This window comes from Schistocerca piceifrons, chromosome 9 (assembly GCF_021461385.2).
Source record: "Schistocerca piceifrons isolate TAMUIC-IGC-003096 chromosome 9, iqSchPice1.1, whole genome shotgun sequence".
Taxonomy (NCBI): domain Eukaryota; kingdom Metazoa; phylum Arthropoda; class Insecta; order Orthoptera; family Acrididae; genus Schistocerca; species Schistocerca piceifrons.
In genome coordinates this window covers 198,691,271-198,714,670 of record NC_060146.1, presented here as the reverse complement: position 1 = coordinate 198,714,670, position 23,400 = coordinate 198,691,271, and the positions used below count along the sequence as shown (strand labels likewise).

The window sequence follows — 23,400 nt, the reverse complement described above, 5'->3', positions numbered from 1 at the left end:
AGTAAACTCACTCATGTCACCTGTCTGCTGTCACAGCTCATTAATGCCCAATTTCACTGCACTTTCCTAACAGCTACATTCTACGTTCGTTGTACGTCCCACATAGATTTCTGTGGTTATTGTATGGAGGGACAGTTGTCTGTTAGCACTGAAAAGTCTTCACAAAAGCCACTACTCTTGGCCACTAAGTGGAGGCCACTCACCAATGCATTGTCTGTGGTGAGAGGTAATGCCTGAAATCTGGTATTATTGGCTCACTCTCGATACTGTGAATATTCTCAGAATCTTTAATTACCTAATGATTTCCAAAATGAAATGTTCCATGCATCTAGCTCAAACTATCATTCCGCATCCAAGTCTGATAATTCCTGCAGCCATTATCATGTCAAAAACCTCTTAACGTGTATCACTTGAGTACAAAACGCAGCTCCATTAATGCATTGCACTTTTCTATCTTGTTTAGGTGATACTAGCACCATCTGTATACACGCATATTGCTATCCCATGACTCTTGTCACCTCAGTTTGTTTGTATTGATGAGCACACCAAAAACAAAAAGCAGTGCAATTTTCTAGGATGAAAATGTAATTGACACAGATGCAAAATATTCCAGAATTCAACAAGTGAATTTTTCTATTATATGTACTCTTCCAGGGTGGCTGAGAACATTTTGTGGTGTAAACTTCATTTGCCTGAATATTGCGCGTTTCTACAAAAGTGGTGTGGGCAACAGATTTCTGATAAGTCAACATTAAGGAAAAATTAAGACGATTTTTGTTAACGGTGGGCTCTGAAGAGTGTGCGGCAGTATACAGATGAAAATCAAATGATCGTATGGCGCAGGTTGTCGGGAGACCCCACCTGGGGTAGTTCAGCTGCTGAGTTACAAGTCTTTTCAGTTGACACAACATTGTGTGACTTACAGTTCGATGACAATAAAATGATGAGGAAGACAATGCAACACCCAGTACCCGAGAGGAGAAAATCTCCGACCTGGCTGGGAATCAAACCCAGGCCCACTGTATGGCTGTCAGACACACTGAACACTAGGCTTAGGGGGCAGACACTATACAAGTAACCACCACAGGTGGACAGCTATCGACAAAACAAAGGAAGTATGTGGACATTCCACTGGCAAACCCACTGTTGGAATCTCGACAGAGAAAAACCCTCAAAGCCATTACTGATTCTTGTAAAGGACTGGAATGCATGACTCATTCAACAGTAGCTCATTTTGTAAAAGCCAGACAGTCTTCAATTGCTGTGGCCTGGGAGAATTCAAGCAGAGAAGTTCCTGTTATGTATTTGGATGCTGAAGCATACATGCCAAAAGCAGCAACTGCCCTCTGCATATTCTGTCCGAATTTAATGCCCTTCACTTGTTTGCTTTGTGCGCTGCAACGTATTTCCGAAGAAGTGTGCAGCAGCTAACCCAAACAAAATAAAATAATTTCATATACCAAGGTGTGTCTGAAAGGTGCACATCGTGCCACTTTCGAGAGAACTGCTGCTGAACCTAGTGTTGCCACCTGGGCCTGTCCTAACGAGATGCAGCACCTGGATTGTAGCTGTCAGTTTTTGTGATGACAATTTTTCGAGCCATTAAATCTGTGACTAATCAATTTCCAAAAGAGTCTACAGTATCAGTACAAAAAGCATAAAATGCTTCCACTGAATCTAAAATTGAAAATTCTCTGGCATACATTCACAGCAACTTCGACTTATTTGCCAGCAGTGTAAGAGAATAAGAATTTGTCAGTTGCCTCTGCAGAAATCATTACAAATTGTTAACATGTCAACAAAAATAATCAATTTATGAAAATATAATGTAATGGGGTACATAAAAAAATCTACTCACCACACAGCAGCACATGTAAAAGACGTATGACGTATACAAGCTTTCAGAGCCAGTGACTCCTCCTTCTGATGGAAGGGTTGAAGAGGAAGGATGATGATGATGATGATGATGATGATGATGATGATGATGACTGGTTTGTGGGCTGCTCATCCGTGTGGCCATAAGCACCCGTGCAAAGTCCCAATTTTTCCACAGACCGATATAGCCACTGTCACGAATGATTATGATGATTATTATGAGGATAAGGAGGAGGAGGACAACACAAACGCCCAGGCAAAGAAAATCCGCAACCCGGCTAGCAATCAAATCTGGGACCCAGTGATCCAGAGGCAGCAATGCTAGCCACTAGGCCACAAGCTGCGGACAGGAAGGAAGGAGGTGTGAAGAAAAAGGACTGGTGAGATTTAGGAAAAGGGGTATAGTTCCGAAAAGTCACCAAGAACTCTAGGTCAGAGGAGTCTTACAGGACAGCCTGTCCTTCTCATCCCACCCAGTACGTCACCCCTGACCCAGGTTCTGGGTGACTTTTCTGAACTATACCGCTTTTCCTGAACATCACCAGTCCTTTTCCTTCAGCCCTCTTCCGTCCCCTTTAACCCTTGTGTATATTATGCCTTTTATATGTGTGTTCTCCTGCTGCTGCTTGGTGAGTTGATTTTCTGTCTAACCAATTACATTATATTTTTAGGAACTGTTAACACTGTCAAATGTGGGCTAACATTAGAGATGATTTTGGGCAAAGAAGAATAAGTTTGATGCTACTTTGGCAAGGTCTCCACGTTACTCGACTTTTACTACTATTTGAAATAGCCTCAGTGGCGCAGATGAAGGCACTCTAATGGACATCTCTTCAGGAATATTTAATATCTTAAAATTTGCAACATTGTCCTGTAATATGCAAGGATCATTTTCCTCCTGCAAAACATTTCTTTCTGGTTGTCAGAGAATTTGGAGAAGTACCTGGCTGCTCATTGCACTTCAGAATGAGAGGTAAGGTAGAGTAACTTAGTAATTTCAGTGTAGATGGACATTCTAGTAAAGTTATATGATTCAATGTAACTTTATTTTAACAGCACAGTCGCAGATTTTCAAAATAAAAATTTAAGTAATGTAAAATTTACCTTCTTAATGTATTTTTCATGTTTCTGGTATTTTAATTGCATAGTGTAACTGAGAATTTGATTTCAGTTGGAATTACCGTTTATGTTAAATATTAAACAAAATATTTTCATGATATTACATTTTTTGTACATACTTCTACTATTTTCCTTAAATAAATACCAATGTATTTCACATGTTGGGGGGGAAAAAATGTGGGCTCTACTTACAGTGAACATTGCACAGAACATGTTCACAAACTCTGTAGAATGTTTGGTCAACGCAATGCATTGAGTAAGTCGTCTGTGATGAGACTGATTGTTAAACTTGAGAAAAGTGGTTTGTTTGGGGACATTAAACACTTGGGCATGCTCGCGTTAGTTAAGTGTAAAACGTCACTGTCGGGAGTGATAATGTTGCTGTTAGTCTAGTGAACTCTATACAACAAAATTCACAAAAATTAGATATCTGCAGAACCAGCATGCAACAAATGCTGAAGAAAATCTGCACCTTTGGACCTGTAAAATTCAACTGATACATGAATGGAATCCAAACAATCATGTAAAGCACCGAGAATTTGTCCATTAGGTGTTTCCAAAATGAATAATGCACAAAAATTTCATCCAGAAAATAACATTTACTGATGAAGCACACGTTCGAGTTAATAGGTTCGTGAACAAACATAATCGCAGGCTTTGGGGCACAGAAAACATTCAAGTAATTATGGAGATGTCGTTACCTGTAGAAATGACTGTGTAGTGTGGCAGTTGGGCTGATGGTGCAATTGGGCCATACGTCTTAAGATGGCACTGCACAGGCATACACAGTGGATGGTGAATGCTACCATAAAATGTTAAAGCTTTTTTGGTCCGATCTCTGACTGAGTGAGTGCTGAAGTAGTTTGGTTTCAAAAAGTTGGGCAGCCTGTCACACCTCAATAACAACAAAGGAGCTGTTATGAGAGGTTCCATGGCTGGGTGTTTCCTCACAATGGTAATGCTAATTGACCGCTCAGCTCTTCTGAGTCAACACTGTGTGATTTACTTCTGTGGTTGCACTTGAAATTTCACGTGTACACCAACAAATGAGGATCCCTTCCACAGCTCAACGGTGAGATGCAGCATGTAATATCAGAAATAGAGATGCAAGTATGCCAAAACATTATGAAGAACTTGATCAAACAAACGAATGTGTGACTGCAGAGTCATCACGGGCATTTGAGTAGCATCATACTTCACATATAACCACAGGTAGCATACACTGCAGTAATATGTAAATTACTTCATTTCTTCAATTTGTATGTTATTGTGCACTCCAAAGTTGCATTCTTTCTGGAAGACCTGTTAGTTTGGGGTTGACATGATAAGACTGCTCTCTCACAATTATGAAGAAGAAACAAATGAATAGAATAAATGGTAAAGTCACTGGAACTGATTCAGCTCAGAGCCAATTTTATTTACTGACCTCAATTTGAAGGCCGAGAGACTCTATTAACCTCTTTCCTTCCTCTGTCCACGGGGCGGGTGTGGGATCATCTCGACGCAGCAAGTATCGCCAGACAATAAATCCAGAACATCCTCTATGTGGGAGATATTCGACGACTTTGTATATGCCATCGTATCTGAAACACAACACCATTATAGGTAAGAAAAAAATGATCTCAATAATTAACTGACAATAACACTGAGAGGAAGAAGTGAAGAGGGGGATATCCTCTGTATGTAGTGTGGTCAGAAAGACAACAGGAAGTCACAAATTGGCAACTGTTGTCAACATAGAAAACAACCAGCAGTGATACGATGAAAAGATTCCTCAACTATTGTTTTGACTGTGCAAAGTACAGTTGAGCCGATACCCAAAGTGTCACTTTTGTAAAAATATAAGTTAATGTGGACGAGTAGGAAAACAATCATGCAAAGTCGAATACAGCACTAGTAGGAGCTTTCTGAAACAGCCACGTCCATTAAATATCTACGCATAAAGAAGCAAAAGGATATGAAATTGGATGAGCACATCAAGTTGGTAGTAGAAAAGGCATACGCTCGACTTTGTTTTATTTGAAGAATTTTGGGGAAGTGTAACACATTCATAAAGGAGACAGTGTACAGACTGCTAGTGCAACCCATTCGTGGGTATTGTTCGAGTGTTTGGGATCCTCAGCAGGTCGAATTAAATGAAGACATAAAAGCAATTCAAAGGTATGCTGCTAGATTTGTTACCAGTAGGTTTGATAAGCATGCAAGTATTACGGAGATGCTTTGTCAACTCAAATGGGAATCCCTGGAAGAAAGACAACGCGCTTTTCACAAGGCACAATTTTGCAAATTTATAGAACTGGCATTTGAAACCAACTACATAATGATTCCACTGTCGCCAATGTACATTTCGCACAAGGACCACGAAGCTAAGACACGAGAAATTAGGGCTTGTACAGATTTTTTCCCTCACTATATATGCAAGTGGCACAGGATAGGAATGACTACTAGTAGGTATGCACTGTATCTAGACGTAACAAGTCATCCATGAGGGCAAGAATTGAAATGATGACTCTCTCTGATAGTTACTTTATAAGCAGCTTAAAAGCTAGTTTTTACTCAGGATTTTACTTCTTTCTGTTTACGATTTCATCTTATTTTCTTTTTGCATTTGTATTTCTTTGTAATTTTTATGTAAAATACTACTCTTCTGGAGCCAACAATAAATCTGAAGCCTGGGCCATTAACTGTGGCAACCTGATGGGCCACTGGACTGCACCTTTGGAGGGCAGCAGCAGGACACACTCTTGGGGCAATCAATGAATCAATCAGTTAGCCGCAAACCCTCACCACTCACTGCTCAGACTCCAAAACATATCCCACCCAAGACACCATTTTCAATCAGTATACTTTTCGCAAGTAATGCATATGAAATTACACTCTTCAGTTGGAACGTGGACAACACCAACAGAGATCGAGCGACTGTTCCCTGCAAAGTTTTTAGCTGGCTAGCACCTGAGGTACAGTAGTGATCTTGGAGTGTTAATGAATTACACTCCTTAATTGTAACATCATAAGCAGCTTGTGAGACATACACAAATAGTACCTATATGAACGTTTTGAAACTAAGATGTTATTGATTATGTAGACTTTCTGGCATAATGACTGAGGATGCATTTCTCAGGTACGCAGCCGGATATTGTAGCCATCTCGACACGATATTTCAATGGACCAACTGTCCGTCATCTTCAGGCGAGTATGCTGAAGCAAAATCTCACCGGAACCGAGTTTCTAACAGAATCAGTGGCTCCTTTATAGACCGCGGCTTGCACACCAAGCACACACGTGCAGCACCGCCATGAACTAGTAGAAATAGACAAAATTATATGTTGCTAGCAGAACAATAATTAAAAGAATATTCTGGTCGAAATGAAGACTGTTGTTTAATATTGAACAAATTGGATTCAATGTCTTACTTAAAGGGAAAACCTTATTCCCATTAATAATATTATCTTATAATTGAGTCTCAACAGATTCCTCATGAACACAGGAATGATCATTTGCATCTCATTATACAACATCTTGTTTCCCTCATTAACACAGCATTCTGCCACTGTGGATTACTCTGGCTGGAGCAAACGAATGTGACGATAGTGTTCAGTTCAGGCTGCCAGTGAAATCACCAGAGGATAATCGTAAACCTGATGCTTTTCTACCTTTTGTCGTGAGCAGAACCTCGAAAATTTCAAGAATTTTAAGAAGATATGACATCAAAAGTGTATTCATCCCACTTGCTAAGATTAGGGCTGTCCTTGGATCAGTAAAGGATGACTTCAGACTGAGGAAACGTGGATAAAACAAAATCTGCTGTCATTGTGGGATGACTTATAAGGCCAAACAATCTGTACTATTCAGAACCAATGTGTAGAACACCATCATCACACTTCTTTACTCCAGCCAGAGAAATGCGCAGTGGCAGACTCCTGTCTTAGCAAGGGACATAAGATGTTGCAGAATGAGATCCAAATGATCGCACCTTTGTCTCACTACTGTGAATGTGTTCCAAGAGACTCTGTGACATTTGATTATCTGATAATATTATTAACTAGGCTACGGGTTATGGCACAATTCCACTACACACTAGAGTTGGTTTCGATTTGGTAATGGAAGAAAGTCTGTTGGCTCAAAAACATTTCCTTTTGCCTGCTTCATTTATGGAATTTTTAGATTTTGCATTGTCTATACAGAGACAAGTCGCGTGTTTAGGCAACAATGCAAGCAAAAAATTTTTAAACCTCACTGTTCCTCCTCATGATTTTTCCACACGAGGGCTCCTTTGGAAAGGTTTGTAATTAATCAGTGCAGAGCAGTAGGCTGTTGTTCAAGCACTTGCAAGCACATTTCACTCTTTTACAATTTCACACATCTCCCATATGTAAGTCAGACTCTGTTTTCTGCTACTTTTGTACTGTGAGTTACTGACAACTTTCACACAAAGCACAAGTTAAGGAGGAATATTCTTTGCAAACTAATCATCATAGCATTCACTTTAATAAATTTAGGGAGATATGGAAACCCAATTCCTGATAACTGTTTGAGGTTTTGAATTGCTGACTTCCAGAATGCGAGTCCAGTGTCTCCCAACACTTGGAAGCCTTTATTTCTACACTTTATTTCAATTTATGATTCATTGTTAAGTTTTTTTATACATTCCAGACAAAACAAGTGAATCAGATGTCAAAGTAATTTTATACTTTCAGATGCCGTCGACAGGTACGTAAATGATTAGAGTTGCAGATCTCTCTCTGACAGGCAGGAGGGCCAATGGAGTGCATTAGTGTTGTTCGTGTTTAGTGTTGTTATCAGACCGGTAGGTTGTATAAGGGTCAAGAAGAGCATCATATTGTGAGTGATCACTGTGAAAGGCTACAGAGATATCATGTACCTGTCTGAGACAGCATTATCAGCACCTGGTAGAGTCTGAAAGGGGCCTCACTGTAAGTCTCCATTTGGCCAGCTGGTCGAATAATGGAAGATCCAGATGTGTGGGGCATTTAGATGTAGTAGTGGGCCGATGTCAGCCTGCATAAAAGTGTGAGGGCAGGCATAATTGTGATCAAATTTCCGATCGACCATGTCTCACTGCCACAGGGAATCACTGCCACAGGGAAGGAATACCGTATTGTGCACCAAGCATACCACACATCGTAAAACTTTCACATCTGCATATGCCCTCCGAGAACAAGTGATTGACTCCCTGCAACATTCTGTATCAACACACACCACTGGCCGGAGATTAACAGCAGCAGCAGCAGGACTAGGGAATTGTCGTCCCAAGCATAAGCACATCAAACGGCTGTGTCTGGTGTCACGACCAGGAAACACGGACTGGTGATCAACAGTGTCGCACTGTATACAGCAATGAGTCGTGATTCTGCACTACTCGACAGCATCGTCTGCAAGAATGTTGACGACCTGGAAAATCTCAGATTTCTCCAAGGTTTTTTTGAAAAGCACATCACTGTTATTGCCTGCATTGTGGTTTACTTTAGTTCACAGCTGGTAATGCAATGACTAAAGGAACTCTGATGGTACAAATACTTTACACAAGGGCATACTGTGTTCTCATGTGTTACGTCTCATATGACAGTATCGTGGTGCCATTTTTCAAGAGGACAATGCTCATCCGTATACGACACATGTCTCTATGAACTGTCTCCATGATGTGGATGTGCTACCATAGCTGGCAAGATCCTCTGATCTATCCCCAATAGAAAATGTGAGAGTCCAGCTCGAATTTCAACTACATCCCAGTGCCAATATTCATGATACGGATGACCAGTTATGACAGTTGTGGGCCAGCTTGCCTCAGGAGAAGACACAAAAGCAGCACGACACCCTTTCCAACTGGATCAGAGCGTCCATCTGGGTCACAGGGGGTGTAATGTCATACTAAAAAGTGGTTTCATACTGGCAATTTCTTTATGTATTTCACTTGAGTTTTAATCATCGAAATAAAATCACATACCTTCTCAACCTGTGAAGTTTTATTTCATTTCATCCTCCCATCTGGGTTCTTCACTATTTTTGTCAGACAGTCTATGTTTGGTTTGTGGGGCACTCAACCGTGCAGTCATCAGCGCCCATACAAAGTCCCAATTTCTTTTCCACAGCTCAATTTAGCCACTGTCACGAATGATGATGATGATGATGATTATTATTATTATTATTATTATTATTATTATTTATTATTATTATTATTATGAAATGATGAGGACAACACAAACACACAGTCCCTGGACAGAGAAAATCCCCAATCCGGCCGGGAATTGAACCCGGGACCCTGTGATCCAGAGTCAGACAGTCTATGTTCTACCTTATGCCTGTGGTCGCACAGGTATGCGCACAGTGCTATGGTACTTCCTTATAACACAGTCCCACTACACACTTAGAATAATCACATTTTGGGGAACACGCAAATTTTTTCTAATGGTTTTGAATTGCTCCCTTTGTTGTTTTGTACATAGCCTTGCTCCCACATTTAATTCCTATTATACTAATCCCAGTCTCTCATAACTATGCCAGTATTCTAGACAATCAGTTACAATTGCGGTTGAAGTTCATGAGATTGTACATCATTAATATCATTTTCATGTCGTACACGTCATAGATTTAGTGAAATACTTGTGTTTAACACATATAAAAAAAACAACAACAACAACATTTGGAGCAAGCCCTACATTCCACCTTTACAGAACCTACAAAATATACTACAATCATCTTTGGTATCCAAAATCTCAGAACTGCCTGCTCTAATATGTATTAGAGGGGATTCTATCCAAAATATGCGTATAAAGTAACCTGAACATAGAAACATGAAATGATGGATACGTAGAGAACAGAATATCGCAAGTAATTTTACAAGAAAGATGAAGTGTTAGAAGTTATTGGCTTCAATTGATCTTTATACATGCTCCATAGCACAGTACTTAGTGGCAGTTCCAAGGAACTCGAATAAACTACACAAAATACTAAAATAAATATGTGAAGATATCTTACCGCAAGCCTTCCTCAGGAGCATATATGGAGCGTTTCCTAAACTTGTAGCTTCGAAGTACACGTACTGGTTTCCCCGCTCGCCAGTCGACAGCTTTCCCTCCTTCTTCACTCAGTTCAGTATTACAATTAAGTGCGAGAGCCCTGAAATACACAGTTATAAGTAATGTAAACCAAAGAGGATGCAAAAGTAGCCACTCACTCTATAGTTGAGGCTTTGAGGTTTTGAGTGATAGACAAGCACCTAAACAAAACAGACCTCATAGGTAAACTTTTGGGAAATGTGTTTCTCAGAAACATGCATGCACGGATAGCCTAATGGTTAAGGTGACTGTTTGTGAAAGTGGGAAATCCAGGTTCAAATCTTGATCCAGCACGAATTTTCACGTCACCTGTATGTGGTACGTCTATACCTAACACAGATGAAGCCAAATTATTCGCGTTCAGTGACTGTATTTAAAAGTTATTTCAGATGGCTGTCTTTCTTCAATAATGTCTGTTCATACAAACATGCACGCAAAGAAATAGGAACGTTTGGAAAAATCAGAATCACATTTACAGGGTTTTCAAGACGAAGATGAAGACTTCCTTGTTGGCGTAATAGCCATCGATGACAGGTGGGTCCACCACTACGGACCGTAAGTGAGGTGTTACCTGTGGTGTCACCGCCAGACACCACACTTGCTAGGTGGTAGCTTTTAAATCGGCCGCGGTCCGCTAGTATACGTCGGACCCGCGTGTCGCCACTATCAGTGATAGCAGACCGAGCGCCGCCACACGGCAGGTGCAGAGAGACTTCCTAGCACTCGCACCAGTTGTACAACCGACGTTGCTAGGAAAGGTTCACTGAGAATTACGCCCTCATTAGCCGAGACGATAGTTAGCATAGCCTTCAGCTTAGTCAATTGCTACAACCTAGCAAGGCGCCATTTATCCTTTGCTATGTATCTAATGAAGCATGTACAGTAACAAGACCAATGTTCACCAATTGTGGATTAAAGTTAAGTATTCCAGAAGCTACGTACTTTTCTTTATAGCATTCATTACGTATTCTGTTTCAGACCTCACGCCAGCCTGCGTGAGTTTAAGCGCATGCCTTTCGGTTACCCGTCACTGTGGATTGGCTGTCTCGCCAGTCCACAACATTACCTGTGTTTTACCTCACATAATTTGTAGTTAGAAGGGTACAGAAACCATAATATGACCATCTGAGATCCCCTTTTGCTTTGCCGTATGTATGTACTACGCTTATACTTGTTGCTGACTTCATCTCCATGGACTGAAATTCTGAGTCTCAAAACTTCAGTCTCTCGAATCCACAAAATAAGAGATACAGTTTTTTCATGAAACACTCTAAAATATTAACTGAATATTGCCATAGGAAACACTTCTTCCAACACATTTCTGTTGATAAACATTAACATTCATTACACTGAACAGACTTCCCACTTCAAGGGATGAAGACAGAGTGACTCTTCTGTTGTGCCCTTGACATCTCATCCTTCTATTGTCACAAGCTTAAGCATTCTCCGAAGCATTGGGGACGCACATCCATGGAACAACCACTGAGCCAGCAAGTGACAAAATCGCTGTAAAACACCGGTCAAAGCTGCTCCATCTCATAGAAATGTAGCATCCAGCTTTCTGAATTCATGCATACATCAATAAATTTTTGCACAAATGCACATCCATATTTATTACCCACTTAACGAAATTTCTATGTGCAGATAATGATCATCACTTGCCAGAAACTGGTACATGTACAGGTAGAAACTTATCACTATTGTGAAGTGATACGTTAACATAAGACAGGCAGCAGAGTGTGATGAGGAAACATCACCTTCACCTACAGCAATAAGGCTCAGCAGGCAAGCTTCTTCAGGACAGCTGACGATGATAGTGTTTTGGGATACAAAAGGTTCACTGCTGATTTGTTACTCTCCTAAACGTCTAATTGCGAATAATGACAGCTACTGCGTGCACTGAAACCCAAAAGTGAGACAAGGACAGGGAAGATTTAAAAAGTGTAACTGTGCATCGGGGTAATGGCTGCTCTCATATAGCTGGGAAAACAACCCAAACTGATGGAGTACTGACCTAGCTCCAAGTGATTTTCACCTTCAGAGTCTGATTGATGAGCACGTGTGTGGGTGCAAGCTTTTGTTACATGAGCAAGATGTGGAGATGTGCAGAAGTGTGTAATGAAACTGGCCAATGATTCCCTATTGAAGACACGATACACAGCACTCATAAGCATAACAATCCAATAAAATCTTTCACACAATAGCCTTTTTTTACATCTGAATGTACAATGCTGATGTTATTTACATGACAACCACATTCCTATACAAAAATGTCCATATAAAAATTGATATATATATTTTGTTATTTGAAATCTGCCGTGCATATTTTGTGTCAATTAATACAACTTGTTACTTTGTCAATTATTACTACTACTACTACTACTACTACTACTACTACTACTACTACTACTACTACTACTACTTCACAATAAAGGATGGCAGCCAAAAACAGTTGCAGGATAGAATTTTTTTTATTAAAATTCTTGACCAAGGTTTCGGTACATAAAAACATACCTTCATCAGAAGTACATTTCCTGAATAGAAAGACACATTCATTAGAAAAGCCATATCAACGAAAGTGAGAAACAGAAGCTTAAATAACGGTGAAATTGCTAAAGTAATACAGGCACACAATCTTTAGTACTTACTGAAATTACATCATGCACTGGAGAGTAATGAAACAATTATGCCAAAAGGCGTCGTCAGTAATTAAAATATCATCTCCATTTGTACGACATGTGTAATGGGTACAGGATCAAAGCGAACAGTTTAACAATGTTACTTCGCCTACGAACTGTTGAGACACGAGTGTGAAGGCACTAAGGTAGATTGTTTCGCCGAGAGAGGGCACTTGCATGTGCCAGACTCGCGCATATTACAATCCATAAATACATATATAAGCGCATCAAAATTATTAAAGGTTGTGTTAATTCAAACTTTGTCTTAATAAATGAAGCGTATCACGCCAATTAAAGACATTTATGTAAACTAGAAATATAGAACCAAATTTACCTGTGTCCTAGTGTCAAACGGATAAAGCTTGCGCTTGGAACATCTAACGAGAGAGGGCACTACTGTAATGCGCGAGAGTCTCGCGTAACGTCGGCAGTGAAATCATACTAGCGAAACAACCAATTTCAATGTGTATGTGTGGTTAAATGACTACTATGTTTTATTCATACAGACAGATGGTTTCGTTTTATTATAACATTTTGGTTGTTTCGCTAGTATGATTTCACTGCCTACGTTACGCGAGACTCTCGCGCATTACAGTAGTGCCCTCTCTCGTTAGATGTTCCAAGCGCAAGCTTTATCCGTTTGACACTAGGACACAGGTAAATTTGGTTCTATATTTCTAGTTTACATAAATGTCTTTAATTGGCGTGATACGCTTCATTTATTAAGACAAAGTTTGAATTAACACAACCTTTAATAATTTTGATGCGCTTATATATGTATTTATGGATTGTAATATGCGCGAGTCTGGCACATGCAAGTGCCCTCTCTCGGCGAAACAATCTACCTTAGTGCCTTCACACTCGTGTCTCAACAGTTCGTAGGCGAAGTAACATTGTTAAACTGTTCGCTTTGATCCTGTACCCATTACACATGTCGTACAAATGGAGATGATATTTTAATTACTGACGACGCCTTTTGGCATAATTGTTTCATTACTCTCCAGTGCATGATGTAATTTCAGTAAGTACTACAGATTGTGTGCCTGTATTACTTTAGCAATTTCACCGTTATTTAAGCTTCTGTTTCTCACTTTCGTTGATATGGCTTTTCTAATGAATGTGTCTTTCTATTCAGGAAATGTACTTCTGATGAAGGTATGTTTATATGTACCGAAACCTTGGTCAAGAATTTTAATAAAAAAAATTCTATCCTGCAACTGTTTTTGGCTGCCATCCTTTATTGTGAAGAATTTTAACAGTTGCTGCTGCAGCCATGTTTAAAATCTTGACTACTACTACTGCTACTGCTGATTACCGAAACAATTTGCAAAGTCAGGACTTTTTTAAAAAAAAAAAAAAAAAAAAAAAAAAAAAAAAAAAAAAAAAAAAAAAAAAAAAAAAAAATCGACAAGCTGCAAAGTATTCTTTCACAAGAAAAATATATCAAAGTCACTGGACCAAATGGATGCTAACTTACGAAAGATTGTTTAACAGTTTTAAAAATATTAGAAAACTTTAGGGTAGCTAGCAGCCGTTGGTGTACATGCTCCCCAAGGAGAGGTTTATGTTTGTGTCGACCCATAGTGTCTTCCAGATTGGCAACATTACTCAAGGAATGCCACATAAAATATTTCCCATACCATCACACTTCCTCTTCTGGCCTGAACTCTTCCAATGAGTCTTGCAGGGAATTTGCTTTCTGACACCTCACCCGGTACATGCCGACGGCCATCTGTCTGATGGAGCATAAAAAGTCATTCATCTGGAAGGGCCATCTTTCGCCACTCGGTGGACATCCAGTTGCAGTAATGGTGTGAAAACTCCAGCCTTTGTTGCCAATGAGGAGCAGTCAGCAAGGGTGCACGAACTAGACGCCTCCTGCAGAGACCCATACGCACCAATGTTCGCAGAACGGTCATTGAGGAAATACTCTCGGTAGCCCCTTGGTTCATCTGGGTGATGAGATGCTCAGCAGCTGCACATCTATTTGCCTGTACACACCTCCGCAGTTGTCATTCGTCCCTGTTATCTATGGCCCACAGTGAACCGCAGTTGCCTCACGGCCAGTTTCATATAGCACCTTTTTGCAGCGCACGATATGCTTTAATCACTGCGGAATGCAAACAGTTTACAAACTTGATTGTTTCAGAAATACTCCCATCCTTGGCCAAATAGCTAGTGATTGTGCCCTTCTGGGCACCAGATAAATTGCTCTGTTTCCACATTATGACAACAACTGCACTTTTTTCCGCATCCCCCCCCCCCCCCCCCCCCCCACCAGATATACTTTGTGTGTCATCCACTGCTAGTGCGGCCACCTGCTGTCTGTGGGTGCTTATTGCATACTGATGTCAAACATACAAGATGGTCGCATTTATGTGACTGGACTGTGTATTTATAACTATTCAGTCTTCTTGACCACAGGTGTTGGTCTCTGCAACCTCGGAGAGAGCAGAAAATAAACTGTCGCAGCATGCAGCATGTGCCGATATAGCTGTCCTTGCAGTGTCATCCGTGTCAGCAGTTACATGTAGTAAGTGCGTGCTGACGATGTGTGAGGCCCGGCGGACATCTGTGGTGGCTTCTGTTGTCCCAGCAAAGACTACCAAATTATGGCAGGTGACTCAGTGTCCCAAACTCTGAACCAGAGGATGGACGAATGGATGGCTGTGCCAGGCCTCAGTGACTTGTGGCACCTTAATGCGAGCGCTGAAGTGTGGGAAAGTGGCTGGGCCCAGCAAGTAGCCCTGTGGTGGAGTGAGAATGCAGGGTGTTTTTTTTTTATGGTTTTAGGGCGCAAAACTGCTACGGTCATTAGCGCCCGAGAATGCAGGGGTGCTAAGAGCCCGAGCAGTCAGGCAAACCATTGACAGCGTTGGCTCTACTAAGTCATCGGCACGTTGTCGTCTAATGGCATAGTCCAATACGGGGCAGGCTGGCCCCATTGGGAGGTGGAGGATAGAGGGTGGACAAATACTGCTGTCAGGTAGCTGATTAAACAGAAGAAGTAGCCCTGCCACATTATTCCATCACATGGAAGTTGGAAGATTCTCGAAGGATGGTCAGCATCTGAGGACTGTCACTTCCATGAGGAAGCAGGTAGGAGCATGAAAGCAGCTCACAGCCACGGGTGCTGCATTGGCAGGGGTCACGTGCTGCAGGGGCGTTGTCAGGGATGCAGCACAAGGTTAAAGGCACCAATTAATTCATTACAATACAGAATGTAGATGGCATTACCCTAGTTCGTGCAGTTGCACTGAAAATGCTAATCATTTGCATATCCAAACATGTAGTACACTCTGTGCCAATTTGACATTTGTTGCATGCTGTCTTCATCATGTTGCAATTTCAGTGGCTGGCAGAGTATATAAGTACTCCTCCAGCCGTAGCAGTAGCACACAAGAAAGCATTCTTTGTAATAGTATTTTCTGTGGATACAGATAACTTGAAAATGGTCATAAATATGAATGGAAATTGGTTGTTAAGATACAGCTGTGTAGACATCCAATAAAGTTTCTCGAATAGAAACTACTTTGATTGTACAAGCTCTTACAGGACCACGAGGGAATAGGTAATAAAAGAAAGCCACACACAAAAATTTTAAAATGCAGAGAATTGTCTCACAAACAGCAAAAGTGACATGTAAGAAAAGTAAGACTTACTTGTTAGTATGTGTGAACGTCTGATCACACGTCTGCCTATTAGTCGTACGCCTGTTGCCGGAGAGGTCCCGACCGCCGGCACCCGTGTACCAAAACCAGTCTCCGAAGTCCTCATCGTCTTCGTAGCCTCCGCTCAGCACGATGCTGAAGGCACCAATGTCCTCGCGTCCGTGCATTCCGCCCACAGGTGGCCTATGAACTCCTGCTTCAGATGCCTTCAGTGCAGTTAGTGACAGAATTAGTAAAAATAACGCCATAACTGTTTGAAAAATAATTCCAATATACACAGAAATTATCACTACAGTTGCAAATAAATGTCACAGGCTCTGATAGTGAGGAAACCAGTGTCACGATGTGACACGCGAGTGTCAGTGTCCACATCCAGTAAGTGTGTGAATATAAGGATAGATTATGTAGTTTTAAGGAACTGAACTACTATAGTTATCATTCCCTACATACTGAGTATGTTGTAAGTGTGGGACAAAACTATTTGACTTTACACCAAAAACAAAACTGAGGTACAATAAAACTGACACATCCAAAAATTGAGAGCACTCAACTGTTTGAAAACCAAAAAGGCAATATATGATGAAAAACTGACAAAGTTACAGAAATACATCAAACACTGTCTTCAATTAAAATAATCAATTTCTGAAAATGTAGTATGATTGGATGGATAAAATATCTACTCACCCAGTAGTGGCAGGAGGAAACCCACAGAAGTTACGGAAATGTGCAAGCTTTTGGGGCCAGTAGCTCCTTCTTCAGACACAAGGGTTGAAGAGCAAGGAAGAGGGATAAAAGAAAAAAGGGAAATGGAGACAGAGTTCTGGGTGATTTTTCTGCAACTGAGTCAGGAGAGACTTACGATATGAGATGAGAAGGAAGGACTGGTTGTTGGGGAACTGCATTGGATGAGATTTGAGAACCTCAGAGCTTAAAAGTGGAAGATAAGGGTAATAAGCACGACAGAGATTACTGAAAAAACATCGAGCAAGAGTTAAGAAAAGCGGAAAGCTAATTGCATTATACGTGATAGACAGGGGAAATAGGGTGGCCGATGCAAAATACACATCAGAAACTGAAGACATAGAAAACTAAAGGGAGTGAAGAAAAGGAATAGCTGCTGAAAAGAAATTAATGTACGTTTAGTCCAGGTGGATGACAATGACCAACGACATGCTGTGATGCCAGTTCCTACCTGCAGAGTTCTGGGAAACTGGTGTCAGGGTGGGGGACAGGGGGTAAGGGGTATGGATACAGGAGGGGAGGTGGGGGGAGGGGGACTGAGGTGGGGGGGGAATCCCGACGGCATATTTGGTGAAACAGACACTGACGTCATGACTGTCATGTTGTAGAGCATGCTCTGCAAAAGGATACTGTGTGGTGCCTGTATAGATCATCCACCTTTGCCCGTACATCCTAACCGACAATTGGTGGTAGTCACACCAATGTGGAAAGCTGAATAGTGTTGACAAAACAAGTGGTACACAACATGTCGTTTCACAGGTGGGTCTCCCTTTGATAGTATATGTTTTGTCAGTTACAGGGCTGGTATAGGTGGGGGTAGGATGGTGCATAGCGCAAGTCTTACAGCAGGGATGGTCAAAGGGGAAGGAGCCACAGGGTAGGGAAATGGGTGGAGAAGGAGCAAAAGGTGTGACCAGTATACCGCGGAGATTGGGGAGTCACAAAAAGCTTTTCTAGGTGCGGTGAGCAAAATGTCAGACAGAATGGACCCCATTTCACGGCATGATTTTAGGAAGTCATGTTCTTTTCAAAGTAGTTGTTTAGTACATTCAAGACCAGGATAATACTAAGTTATAAGTGGTGTACTATGAAGTTTTTTTTTTTTGGAGGGGTCAGCAGTACCAGTATAAGAAGTGATGAGCAGGAAATACACTTTTGAACTAGGCTGGTGGGGTAATTACACCCAGTGAAGGCTGACGTAAGAGTGGTGGTGTATTCCTCTAAAGAGTCTACATCTGAAGAACTACGTTTGCCTTGAATGCCAAGGCTGTACAGTAAGGGAACATTTGATAAAGAAAGGATGGCAACTGTCAAAAAGTAAGTATTGTTGTTTGTTAGTATGTTTACTGTAAACGAAAGTATGCAGCTGACACTCAGTGAGGATGTGGTCAACATCAGGTAAAGTGACATGAGATTCAGAACAGGACCACACGGATTCTAATTGGAAGAATGTATTTAGATATTCCAAAAATGTTAACAGGTCAGCCTCACCATGATTCCACATGGCAAATATGTCATCAATGTATCTACAACAAACCAGTGGGTGAAAGATTATGGATCCCAGGGAAACCATTCCAAATGACTCATGAAATATTTGGCATAGGAAGGAGTTATTCTAGTTCTCACGGTTGACCCCTGATGTTTTTGTAAGTTTGCTGCTCAAAGATAAAAAAGTTGTTCGTAAGTATAAAGTTGATTAGGGTGAGCAGGAAGGATGTCGTAGGTTTGGAATCAGGTGGGTGCTGGTTGAGGTAATGTTGAGCAGCGGACAGACGTTGTACATGGGCAACATTGGTACAGAGTGAGGTGCCACCAATATTAACAACCGAGGTGTGTAATGGGAGTGCAACGGGCACATATTTCAGATGAGTTAGGAAGTGGTAGGTGTCTTTAATATAGGAGGAGAGTCCTTGTAGTACAGGTTGCACGTGTTGATCAACTAAGGTAGATATACATTCAGTGGGTGCTCTGAAGTCGGCTACTATGGGACGTCAAAGGTGATTGGGTTTGTGGATGTTAGAAAGAAGGTAAAAGGTGGAAGTGCGTGGTTTGAATGGGGTACGAAGTTCTGTGAACTGCGGTGTTAGCTCTTGTAAAGGGTCTGAGATTTTAAGGAGGGACTGTATGTTAGTTTGTATCACAATGATGGTAACTCTATGTGTGGGAAACACATCAACTGTGCAAGTGCAGGGTGTGGACACATGGTGATGTATGGAGGTTTGGACCTGTCTGGGAGTTGTGCTCAGATAGCTGAAGTTGTTTAGGTGACAGCTCATGTAAAGCAAAAAAAGCCAAGTTCAAGTCCTGTTCTAGCAAAAAATTTCCATATTTCGCTAATAAATTGCGAAGATGAAGCCTAATTGTATTCACAATTGTAGACACATTGTTCTCTTTAAAAGAAGTTATGAGATGAACACAAACAAAAGTAAACTAAGAGTAACAAAATTTAGTCACATTAAGTTAGGTGATTCTGAGGGAATTATTGGATTGGTGCACAAGTTAGTAGCATTTTTCCATATGCTTAATAAATACAACAGATAGACATAACAGAGACTTTAGTCATCATAATATATTCTCTCCTTCACTATTTACAACAGTCCGCCAATGCTGGGAAACTTTTCAATTCCGCAACCGGAGAAATCACATGGTTTAAGAGCAAAGAATTCATGAAGCCACATTTGGAGTGCATTTTCAATCGGAGAGGAAGCTCCTTGAAGGTTATTCGACAGAGAGCAGAAAAGGTGAGAACTTCTGAAGGCGTAAGGTCAGATGAATAGACGGGTGTGGGATGATTTCCCAACCAGACTATATAATATTTTTTGCCAGTCTGTCAGAATGTGGGGAAGTGTTTTCATGGAGTGGCATCAATGGGATAGTATCACTTCCTACAGTGTTCCTGGCCATTGTTCTTCGGCTGCATCTGTGAGACATCTCAGTTATTGAAAATAAATGTCACCAGTGATTGTTACACCTGAGGGAAGCAATTCATAGTACACCACACCGTCACTGTTCTACTAGATGCATAACATTTCCTTTTGTGGATGTGCTCGGGTCTTTGTACGGGGAGTTGCTGCTTTGTTTGGACTTAACCATTCCTTTCTTTTCCTTACGTTAGTGTAAAGACAATATTTCTCGTCACCAGTAACAATGCAGGGTAGGAATGTATGGTGGTGTCCATGAGAAGATTGCTGACGAGCAAGCAGAGATGCACACATATAGCCATCCATGGCATAGAGCATGCGGTACCCATACGCCGGAGTTCTGAACATTTCCCATTGTATATCGAAGTCACACAATGGTGGAATTATCACAGTTCATCACATTTGAAGGTTCTCGAGCACACTGACAAGTATCATTGTGGGCTAATGTGTTTAAATAACCTTCATCAAATCCTGAATGTGGAGACTCACTAATGTCAAAACGATCCTTCTAAAGGTCTTGCCGAATGTGGAGAATCGCTAATGTCAAAACAATTCTCCTTAAAATGAGAAAACAATTTTCTTGCCTTGCTCTTCCCAATAGCATTATCTCTATACACAGTGCATATGTTTCTGGCTGCCTCTGCTCCTGTCTCCCCTCTACTGAACTGCAACAGAAGAATAAGTCGGAAATGTTTTGATTTCTCCACTTGGCACTCAATTTTATAGTATCCACAGCTCCACTCACTATCTCAAATAGCAAAAGTGAATACAAATAAAAATGACAATCAACAAATAAACCCATAGCAACTGGAATACTAATATGCAAAAGAAAAATGCTACCACCTTGTGCACCAACCTAATGTATTAGGAAATGAGACACGGAAATAGTAGATGAGTTTTGCAACTTAGGCAGCAAAGCATCTGATTATGGCCACAGTAATGAGTAATCAAAATGCAGACTGGCAACTGCATCAGAAGTATTTATGAAAAATAGGAATTTGCTAATACTGAACACAAATTTCAGTGCTAGAACGAAGTTTTTTAAATGTGTTTGTCTGAAATGTAGCCGTGTACGAAAGTGAAACACGAATGATTCACAGTTCAGACACGAAGAGGACTGACGATTTTTAAATTTAATGCTACAATAGAACACAGAAAACAGATGAGCAGATTTTATAACTAATTAGGAGAGACTGAATGAAACTGAGGAAATAGAAATTTATGGCACAACCTGGCTAAAAGAAGAAATCGGTTGAAAGGACACATCCAGAGGCATCAAGGAACTGCCAGTTTGGTAACAGGGGGAATTGTGTGGAGTAAAAATTGTAGAGGGAGACTATGGCTTAAGTACAGCAAGTAGGTTAAAATGGATGTAGGCATTAGCAGTTATGCAGAGATGAAGACGCTTTCACAAAAAAAGATTAGTGTATATCAGACCAATGTTAGACTGAAGACAACACCAACAACAACAACAAAAATAAAGAATAAAATAGATTACTACTACAAAGAGTTTTAACATATGCTGTACTAACCTGTATCCGGAATCTCCACGTTGTTCCTACTTCCACACCCGGTATAGGTCCAAAGTGGCTAGACGGCACTACTGTACACATTTTTGTCCTCGAGGCATTCGCCATGCTCCGCCTAATGGTGTGGACTCTCTTAACTTGAGGAAAGATATCCGACTTCTTTGGAGATGGGCTTGTCACCTTATGAGAGATACTCATCGCCTTAGAAGAGGTGCTCGTCTTCACCTTAGGAGAGGTGCCCTTCACTTTAGGAGAAGTGCGCGTCTTCACCTTAGGAGAAGTGCTGATCGCCTCAGGAGAAGTGCTCATCACTTCACTAGAGATATTCATCACTGAGGGCTTGCGTCCCCTCTTCTTGCTGACTTTCGGCTCTTCACCAGCTTTGAGAATCTCATTTGCGATGGCGTTGCAGTTTTGACAAAACCTATCCAAATATCATCTTATTCTATTATAAGAAATAAAATGGAACATGTCATGAAACAGTTAGGACATCAGTGCAATCAAATGACAATCAGTCAGTCAGATAATGTTACTTAACATTTAAAACAATCGTTACCAATGTCTCAGTTCAGACATTTATCACTCTAGAGGACAAAGCAGTCACCTTGTTTGGATTTGAGTCTCTAATCTGCTGATGGCATTCCACACATCAATCAAAATAACTATATGACTGACACTTCAGTAACGCAAGCAGTAGGGCAAGCTGTATCTTAATTGCAGTTCACTATCTGCCTCCATATGCTTGCTGTGTAATCCGTTTTGCAAGGCCACAGTTCAGTCTCGTTGGATGTGGTATGTTGTATGAGGAGAGAAGAGGACAGCATCCTCACTTACATATCTACATGTGCACACCTTACTGAAAGTGCCAGGGGATAGAATGCACGACCGTTGAACATTCCACTCTTGTGTTCCATCCACAAAATGGTGAAAGAGAAGAATGTAACAATACGAGAGAAGGAAAGTTGCTACTCTCCATACAGCAGAGATGCTGAGCCGTGATAGGCACAATAAAAAGATTCACACATTGTTTGAAAGAGAAGAATGACAGTCTCCAAGCCTCTACATAATTGAGAAATCTCACATTTTGCTGACACGGTCGTGAGCTACAAGATGGAGTAAGTAATAAGCATGCTCATGTTATCAACTGAGTGCATGAAAACGGTGTTTTTACGCATTTTCTGTGAACACTTTTTTTCTAATAAACTGCAAGTTTGAAAGTATACACTTACAATGAAAATAAAATGAAGAAGTTAATACTACAATTCTATTAACATTAATTTATAAAAGAATTTGTATGTGTGAGAGAGGAAAGGGGAGTTTGTGTATTCTATGAGCATCATTTTGGGGAGGTAATGATTTACACTTTTAAGTATTTTTGAAAAATCATGATATGGCACAATAGCTGCATGTCACTTTATTAAGACAACCAGTTTCCCTGAAACAATGGGCTCATGCATTAAAAAACAACACTGACTCCAGAACAGGCATCCAGTCATGATCATTTCTATCCAGATCAACTTTACACATTATCTGCATCAAATCTGTAAAACCAGTAAAGCACTCAATTTATATATTAGACAGTATATTAACAGGGTAAAACAAAAGGCCAGACTCAGTCTCTATAAATTGGGTACTTTCCCATGTTCTATCAATTTGATGCAGTTAATGGCCATTTTCCCTTTCTTCAACTGAGGACGATCTGTTGTTCAAACTCATAATTTATATTAAAAAATCCTATTAGTTCTGAAGGAGGATTTGTCTGAAAGCTGGCAATATTCTGTCTTGTTTAC

General features: G+C 40.7%; 1 protein-coding gene across 1 annotated transcript in view; it reads right to left on the bottom strand.

Annotated features, from left to right (window-relative positions):
• LOC124717352 (E3 ubiquitin-protein ligase UHRF1-like) overlaps window positions 1–23,400 on the bottom strand; it is a 168,114-nt gene that overhangs the window by 28,699 nt on the left and 116,015 nt on the right. The window contains exons 7-10 of the mRNA XM_047244181.1: window positions 21,614–22,034; window positions 16,411–16,625; window positions 9,991–10,131; window positions 4,421–4,577 (exon numbers count right to left, since the gene is read on the bottom strand). Coding sequence (XP_047100137.1) covers window positions 4,421–4,577; window positions 9,991–10,131; window positions 16,411–16,625; window positions 21,614–22,034 — 934 coding nt within the window. The remainder of the gene's footprint in view (window positions 1–4,420; window positions 4,578–9,990; window positions 10,132–16,410; window positions 16,626–21,613; window positions 22,035–23,400) is intronic.